General features: G+C 38.5%; 1 protein-coding gene across 2 annotated transcripts in view; it reads right to left on the bottom strand.

Annotated features, from left to right (window-relative positions):
• Nucleotides 1-3,417: 3,417 nt before the first annotated feature.
• LOC133530463 (protein CBFA2T3) overlaps nucleotides 3,418-8,477 on the bottom strand; it is a 111,141-nt gene continuing 106,081 nt past the window's right edge. For both annotated transcript variants that reach the window (XM_061868378.1, XM_061868377.1), the window contains 4 exons: nucleotides 8,286-8,410; nucleotides 7,841-7,972; nucleotides 7,290-7,397; nucleotides 3,418-6,436 (listed from right to left, as the gene is read on the bottom strand). In XM_061868378.1, coding sequence (XP_061724362.1) covers nucleotides 6,146-6,436; nucleotides 7,290-7,397; nucleotides 7,841-7,972; nucleotides 8,286-8,410 — 656 coding nt within the window. In that variant the 3' untranslated portion in view covers nucleotides 3,418-6,145. The remainder of the gene's footprint in view (nucleotides 6,437-7,289; nucleotides 7,398-7,840; nucleotides 7,973-8,285; nucleotides 8,411-8,477) is intronic.

Here is an 8,477-nt window from a genome sequence, read left to right as displayed (position 1 = left end):
CACCTCCGATTTTAAATTAACCCGTCACGTGACGAGTGTCACGCCATCACGCCACACGACGTGACAACTAGACTTCAGTTTTAATTGGCCTGTTCGACAAATTCGTCAAGCGATTTTGGGATAAATGGATGTCATGTTTGGCAATCTGAGCCTCTGAGGGCTTACCTTACCACAAAGATCGTGAATTGTGATAATTTGTACAACTAGGGAATAAATCAAACTATTTTATTAAATATTCAATGTTTAAGTACATAGTAACACTATAATTATAAAAACTATATTTAATATAGTTACTTTCAATCCAGAGCTCGCGAGTTTAAATCCTGGCTCATACCAATGAGTTTTTCGGAACTTATGTACGAAATATCATTTGATTTTTACCACTAGCTTTTCGTTGAAGGAAAACATCGTGAGGAAACATGCATACGTCTGCGAAGAAATGCAAAGGTGTATGTGAAGTCCCCAATCCGCATTGGGCTAGCGTGGGGGCTATAGCCCAAGCCCTCTCGCGCATGGGAGGAGGCCTGTGCCCAGCAGTGGGACGTATATAGGAATTGTTGTTGTGTTGTTGTCGTTGTTGTTGTGTTGTTGTTAGTTCATAGTTTGTCCGTGTTCAAGAACAAAGTTCGGCAAATTTTGTTTTCTAGAAATTGATCAATTTGGTTCCAGTCATATTTTTCATACTTTTGTAGGTTTTCTTACCTTACTTGCATGTAGCACACAACTAAACCGGTAATTTATAATTGCGTAATTTACATTTCTATGTAATAGTTTCTTAGTAATGTAGGAAACTTTAGGCCTATTTTTAGTTCATTTATTTTAAATATATTTGTAAAAGGCTGTTTGTTTTCTAAATAAAAAAATAAAAAAAAAATAATAATAATCAAACGGGACAAACCCTTTTGACGGGGATTTGACTCTTATTCTATTATTACTTCACTGCATATTTCAATACTCTTAGTTATTCAACAAATTGATAAAATATAACCGCTACGCAATATTCTCAATTCATTACTCGCTCGCACACATCAATTTTCTCTCTACGTAATTCTAAAAACAGAGCGAGTTTACAACGACTTCCTATGGTATACCGTAATCAATCATGAATCAAAGAGCATATAATCACTACGTTTTAAGAGACGGGACTTCCATACTAGCGAGTAGAATCCGTTTATTTCGCAAATCATTACCAAAATGTACGACAAAGAACTGTCAAAGAACCATAGTACCAATTAATAAGCAATTTAAATAGTGTAGTACGCTACACGCTTGCGTTTCTTATCGATATCGATAAAATGGGGAGGGTTGAAATATAGACTCTTGTCTACAAATTTTGTACTCGAAATCAAGTTAGGATCGAGGCCACATTTAAGTTGTATGTTATATAGTGGATAGTTCTATGAGTGGACTAATACGTGGTCGAGCTTAATGTGGACCCGATTTTTTTTTAGAACACCTTGTTGTTCTTCACCACTAGGAAGGATCAAAGTAGCACTTTTCTTCCCTACTAGGAGGGATCACTTTTTTTTCCTCTTTTTGCATACCTACTTGTTAGGTTAAATTATTTAATTTAATTACCATTAATTAAATTTATTTATTTTTTATTTGTACCATAATAATTTCCTCATAGGTGAGGGTTCAAATCCTGGTAAGTGCATTTATTCGTGTGATGAGCATGGATATTCGTTCCGGAGTCATGGGTGTCTTCTATGTATTTAAGTATTTATACATATGTATATAATATGTATATCGTCTAAGTACCCACAACACAAGCCTTATTGAGCTTTCCGTGGGACTTAGTCAATTTGTGTAATACTGTCCTATAATAGTTTATTTATTTATTGCGATGGATAGATAACATCCACCACAACAACAACAACAACATTACTTTATTATTGTGCAGATTAAGAAAAGTTTGGTACGTGGCGTATAAATAAATTGCTGCAGCGGCTAATGCTTCCACGTCCATCTTGGACAACGAATAGATCGCAACTGAATGTCGCCATCGTGTAGTGGCGTTTCAACCATCGCATGGCCATCTCGCTGGGCCAGCGCTGGGCCATCGTGAAGAGGAGCCATGACAGCGTACGTCATGAATCATGATACCTCTAGTTGTCTTTGGCGCTGTGGGCACGACTAGTAATGACGCATTTAGGGGTTCTTGGCGTTCAAAGGGTTAAAGGTATAGTATAAGATACAAAATAAAAGGCAGATAAAGAATTTGAAACATTCGTTTATTTCTCATTTTAGGTGTAGGTCAGAAACATTAATAGATACAATGGTACTACATTCAGAGGCCAATTCGCACAGTGTAGCTAACATCCAGCCGATATTTGAATCATAAATCAGCCCGCGTAGCCAACGTGCATATCGTTCACGCTCCGTGGCGGACGAAACACAACTGTCACAGTCGCACTAATAAGGAAGAGTGATAGAGAGAGATGACTACGCTACGCTACGGAGCGTGAACGATATGCACGTTGCCTACGCGGGCTGTTAGCTCAGTTAGCTCAGTATCTCGCTCGCACGTATACATATAAAGACAAGTCCGAGGGAAATGAAAGGAAGCTAAAGCTAACTAATATGATTCCAATATTATTCATACATCGGTTTGATGTTAGATGCACGTTTGAATTGGCCTGTCACTTAGATCTACTTTAAGGCCCGCACTATGCCGTCTGATTAATTTCATTCATTCATACTTTTAAAATCATGGCTCCAGTCCAGTGGGACTATATCGCCAGTATCAAGGTATTAGAGGCTGTAATACCACTTAAACTGTACGGTTAGTACAAGACAGTGTACGGCGATTTTATTACCTCAAGAGGTAAGTAAACAACAACAACGAAAACAACAACAACAAGTAAAGCGATAGCTGGACTTTACAAGTAGCACGTGGACTACCGGCCGTTGACTCCAAAATGGTGGTTAAACGCGTTTCAAGATTAAATCTCCATTCACTGCACACTACCACATTAGTTTACTGTATAATAAGCTGTCGATTTAAACGCGCTCCAATCGAATTCCGGTTCAAACGCCATCTTGATAGTCACGCCTCGTGATTAATTCCTTTGTTTTTTGCTTATTAATATTGTTGAAAATGTAATATCGATAGCTTATTATACAGTAAAGTTTACTGTATAATAAGTTTACTGAGTAAACTAATGTGGTAGTGTGCAGTGAATGGAGAATTAATCTAGTAGCGCGTATACTAAAATTGGACGGTTAGTGCAAGACAGTGTACGGTGATTTGATCAGTTCTTGTAAAGCGATAGCTGGACTTTACAAGTAGCACGTGGACTATCGGCCGTTGACCCCAAAATGGTGGTTATACGCCGCGTATACCGCCGAGTATACGGCCGGTAGTCCACGTGCTACTTGTAAAGTCCAGCTATCGCTTTACAAGAACTGATCAAATCACCGTACACTGTCATGCACTAACCGTCCAATTTTAGTCGTATTTAAAACTCCTAATACCTTGATACTGGCGAAATAGTCCCACTGGACTAACGCCGACTGACCGACAGACTGGCCGACTGGAATGAATGAATCAATACAAAATTGAATACTCATTTTGGTGGTTACACTGCTGTGTATGTGTGGGTTTTTAGGGCTGTGGGCTGGTCGATTTTAATCAAGTCATATATCGATAAGCGCTCCACAGCGGAACGGACTAGTGATTAATTGAAGCTTCGAATCTTCGATATCTTCACTAAAAATAAGCGTCATAGATATGCTAATGGATAAGTAATAAATACCATAAAATATAATAAAATAACTCAATTCTTGCGGAAAACATATTTTAGTAGTTATTTATGTTCGTTTCAACCTGTGTCGTCACGATAAAATCGTGACCTGATAACCACGATAAAGAATAAAAGCGTTTTCTGTTCATTTTAGGTATAGTTTATTTTTTCAAGTAAAATTTAAATTGTAAGAAATATCGATAGTTTATCGATATGACTTTATCGACATGGCCAACCAAGTGATTACGGTGACAGCTGGCTTTCGCTTCATCTTTCTGCGGTTATCTTCATATATGTATGGTTATCTCTTATCCATAAATATATGCCGCTTTAGTCAATATATATTACATTATATCTTTGATATTTAGAAACAAATCAGTGTAGGCCTAGTAGTAGATAATAGACTGGTTATTTCCATTTATTCTGAAACAGGAATACTCACATTCTGTTCCATTATGTCAGTGTTCCATATAATAAATGGAAATCACCGTTTAAAGCATCCTCTGACAACGGGCTTTCCATTTCCTGGAATGGAACAAAGTTGGCGAATGGAATAGAATAAAGTTAATGGAACAAATGAGTGGCCCTAACCAAGTGTCAATTTAATAAAATACGCCAGACGAAACTTAAATAATGTATTGAAATCACGCGTTTTTTCTTTCCCATCTGTTCTCATCGTCTGATTGTGATCTTGGCTACGGCCCCATGAGAACGGAAATTCCATTTTGTTCCATTATTTCTTCAATTGTGTCGAAGTCAAAGGTCCCACTTTGTCGCTTACCATAAGGACGAGATTTGCTTGTATTATGCGAATAACCTGTCAAAACAGCCTTATGGCAAGCGATAAAATTGGACTTTTGCTTGGAAAAGACACACACAATTACTTCATATTCTGTAGAAAGTATGGAACAGAGTCTAAATGAGAGTAAAAAGCCCATTTTATTGTAAATTGCTTCAAGGTTCAAATTCATTACATTTATTAAATTCGAATTTTTACATCCATCCTTAACTTTACATTAATATTAATATTGCACATTAAGGAATTGTTTACTTATCAATAGTCCAGTCAAGAAGGTGTGGAAATACACAAAAAATCTGCCGTATTTTTTTTAAGTAGGTAGCAACTGTAGCAAGTTCGTTTAGTCTTAATTTTACTTAACAGGTCATTTTAAAGTTTTGTACATAAACAATCGTGGTATTATGGCATATATTATGTTACACTATTTCAATATTTTAAAAGTGAGTGTGTATAAAGACATTATATTGAGATTTAGTGCAGGAATATCGACTTAAACTATTACATTAGGTAGTGATATGTACAACGGTAACAAAAACATACATTATGGCACTCAACCGAATGGGGTTGGCAACTGTCAAAGGTTTGCATAGATGGCGCCATCATAGCTTGCCCCTGTCTCTAGTTTTGTTCTATGAGATTTGGCTTAAAGTACTGGAATCCAGGTCACAAAATTCCAAAAAAAAAACAAGAATTTGACACAATTCTAGGGATTGACAGGGCAAGCTATGATGGCGCCATCTGTTTAATACTTCGACCGGCCAACCCCATTAAAATTAATCATTTAATCACAATTAACGTTCTTTGGTTAAAAATATAAAATAAATATTATTTTTAATTATTAGCAGATAAATTCATACAAAAAAATTCAACAAATAAACCTAAATATATGTAATTCTAAATACATTTTTCACTAATGTAAAAAATATTAGGTACTTTTTTAAACACTTAACGGGAAGTAAGAAAATTAAAATATCTTTACAAATTGGTGAAAACTAGCAGTAGGTAATTAAATTATATCTTAACCCTTATTTACAAATATATTAGAGATAGATATGTTCATAAACAGCCAAGACCAGTGAAGTTACAATATTTTTATATACATTACATCATTTCAATTACAATATATTCTGAAAAGTGTGATTCGAAAAAGATCCAATCGAACATTACCTACATTTGTATTTTCCGCGGTTCCTAGGATAGCGAAATAGTTTACCATTCAAGGGGGTAGTATCAAAAAAGGGGGCAAACAAACTACCCTAACTAAACCATACAATCGTATAACTGATACCATACAGCGACTTACCATGAACAAAGTGTGTTTATATGCCAATGAAATATCTTACAAAACGTTTTTAACCTTTCCCCCTTTACTCAGTAAAAAAACAAGGATTGCAAAATTCTCTTGGGTCTGGTAAGCTCCGACATCGGCAGCTCAGTTGGTTAGAGCGATCAGACTGGTGTTCCGAAAGGTCGTCACTTCGAATCTTGGCCGAAGCAATGAACTCTTCAATTAATCCTTTAATTTAAAAGACTTCAAGAACCCGTATACATCAATTTACCTCCTAACCTTTCTCGGCATTTTGACCTCCTTATTAAGCCGTCATTTCTTCCCAATGCTCGATATAATGCCCTGTGCAGTAGACAACGTTGCAAGCGCAATCCTATCATTACTTGTGGAAGTTAGGCTTCTATCCTGATTCGTATGGAGTCGCTCTGCAGAGTTAAGGGTAGTTAGGGATAGCCGGTTGTCCGGGGTCGGGGCCCGTGTGGGCTTGGGCAGGCTGGGCAGAGTGGGGAGCGTGGGCAGTGTGGGCATGTTGGGGAGAGTGGGCTGCGTGGCTGGTGGTGAGGTGCGGAGTGCGGTGGGCTTTTGGTCGCGGCCGGCGCAGACCTGGAATTAAAAATATTCCTTTATTAATTATATCTTAAAGATCCAAGCCAAAGTGTTATTGATGGTAGAAGAGAATCAAGTCTAAGAAAAATTGTATTTTAATTTTGACAGCTGATAACTTGACTTTTCTTCTACCAACTCACATTCCTTTGAACGAAAGTTTCTTAGAATGTACGAAAATAAAAAGTGCCAAAAGGGGACACCATACCCTACTCCTTACGGAAAAAACTTAAGCATATTGGCCTTAGTGGCGGAAGTTCAGCGCTTACGTCAAGACTTTAAATATTTCAACATATAGAAGCCCCTGTTTCACTAAAATAATAATGACAATTTGCCGTACATTGTAGTTTTGCACACATTTGTAGGAGTTTGGACTTTTGCCTGATGATGGCTCTCCCAGTCCTTATGTTGGCAGAAGACGCCGTAGTACCGCGCTGAGTTGCAGCCTGAGCAGGTCTTTTGCACTTTATACTGATTTCGAAGAAATCATCAGGGTAATTTGAGTAACTATACCTGGTAGTGGATCTCCCAGTTTGAATGAAAGCTGGCAGATTGTGTTTGAACATGTCGTCTATGTGATTTTAATATAATGATCTTGACTTTTGACAAGTACCTACGTTTTGCGACGTCCGAGCGAATAATTGACTTTCACGAAGGGGGATAGGAAAGACAGGAGAAAAAGAGACACTCATCGAAACGGAAGATAGGAGTGATAGAGAGGACCTGGTGGTGGCTCTCCCAGTCCTTCCGGCACAAGGCCTCGCAGTACCGCGCTGAGTTTCCTAAGCAGGTCTTGGGGTTTGTACTGGCACCGATGAAATGATCAGGTTAGCAGGATAATTTGAACAACTACCTGGTGGTGACTCTCCCAGTCCTTATGTTGGCAGAAGGCCCCGCAGTACCGCGCTGAGTTGCACCCTGAACAGGTCTCCTGTGCTTTGCGACCGCAGTTCCAGCAGCACTGGAACGATTTGCAAGATATATTTAGGTATATTTGTCAAAGTAAACAGATCTCTACTAATCAGTTGAATTGCCCCACCAAGAATAACAAAATAAATTCAATTGTGCGGATTCATATCAGGGGCATTTTGAACGCTAATTTATTTGGACACATTCTCGTTGAACTATTTTTACCATTGTCCGTTATCTAGTAGAGGACTTTGACTACACATCGTCACAAATATTTCTCAAGAAATTAGTACACGGACAAAAACGCTCAGACAATTGGTCTTCACAACAAACCGGATTGATTGATATACTATTAAGTAATAAAAAACATATCCACTAGCCTATTTTCCATACCATGAATTGGTCTGAGCTGAAGTTATGGAGTTTGCATAAATCATAATGTTACACGCTGCTGATTTATCGCAAAACCTCTGGGTCTAAACAACAGGAACTTACGTTCTGCTGCGGCGGGCTGGGCGCAGGCGCGGGGCTGCGGCGCTCCTTGCGCTCACTGGCCACCAGCTCTAGAGCTCGTGCTTCCGCCGCTCCTACCGCTCTTTGGAGCTCCACCAACGCTTGTCGCTTCACCTGACAACACAATCATTCATACATTTAATATAAGCAATTATAAAACGGATGCGGGTCAGCAACCATTGTAAAGAGTGCCATCGATATTAAACTTGCAAATGTTAACTTTTAGACGTAACTAGAATGAGGGCCAAGTCCGGCTTTACTCCTCTGTAACATTTTTCAACAGATTCTCGTGAAATTTTTTGAGCAAGTTCGATAATTAATTATAGTTTTTATAGCCACACAACCACACACCACAGAACCATTAGAGAGAGCGAAGTTTATCGCTAAACCCTAGTACTTTTAGGTAGGTAATATGTACACCGCTTACCTGGTTCACAGCATCCTCTGCCCGTCGCCGTACTTCGGCCACCCTCTCCTCTGTCTGCCTGACGGCTTGTGCCATGATCTCACTGGCCGCTCGTTTGATATCATTGCTTTCTGTAGGCTCCACTCCTGTAAGACATAAATAACTGTGAGCGTCAGTCCAATCTAAAAGATGACTCAGGAACAATTCGGGTCT

This window comes from Cydia pomonella, chromosome 22, assembly GCF_033807575.1.
Source record: "Cydia pomonella isolate Wapato2018A chromosome 22, ilCydPomo1, whole genome shotgun sequence".
In the NCBI taxonomy this organism is placed as follows: Eukaryota; Metazoa; Arthropoda; class Insecta; order Lepidoptera; family Tortricidae; genus Cydia; species Cydia pomonella.
This window is presented reverse-complemented; position numbering and strand designations above follow the sequence as displayed.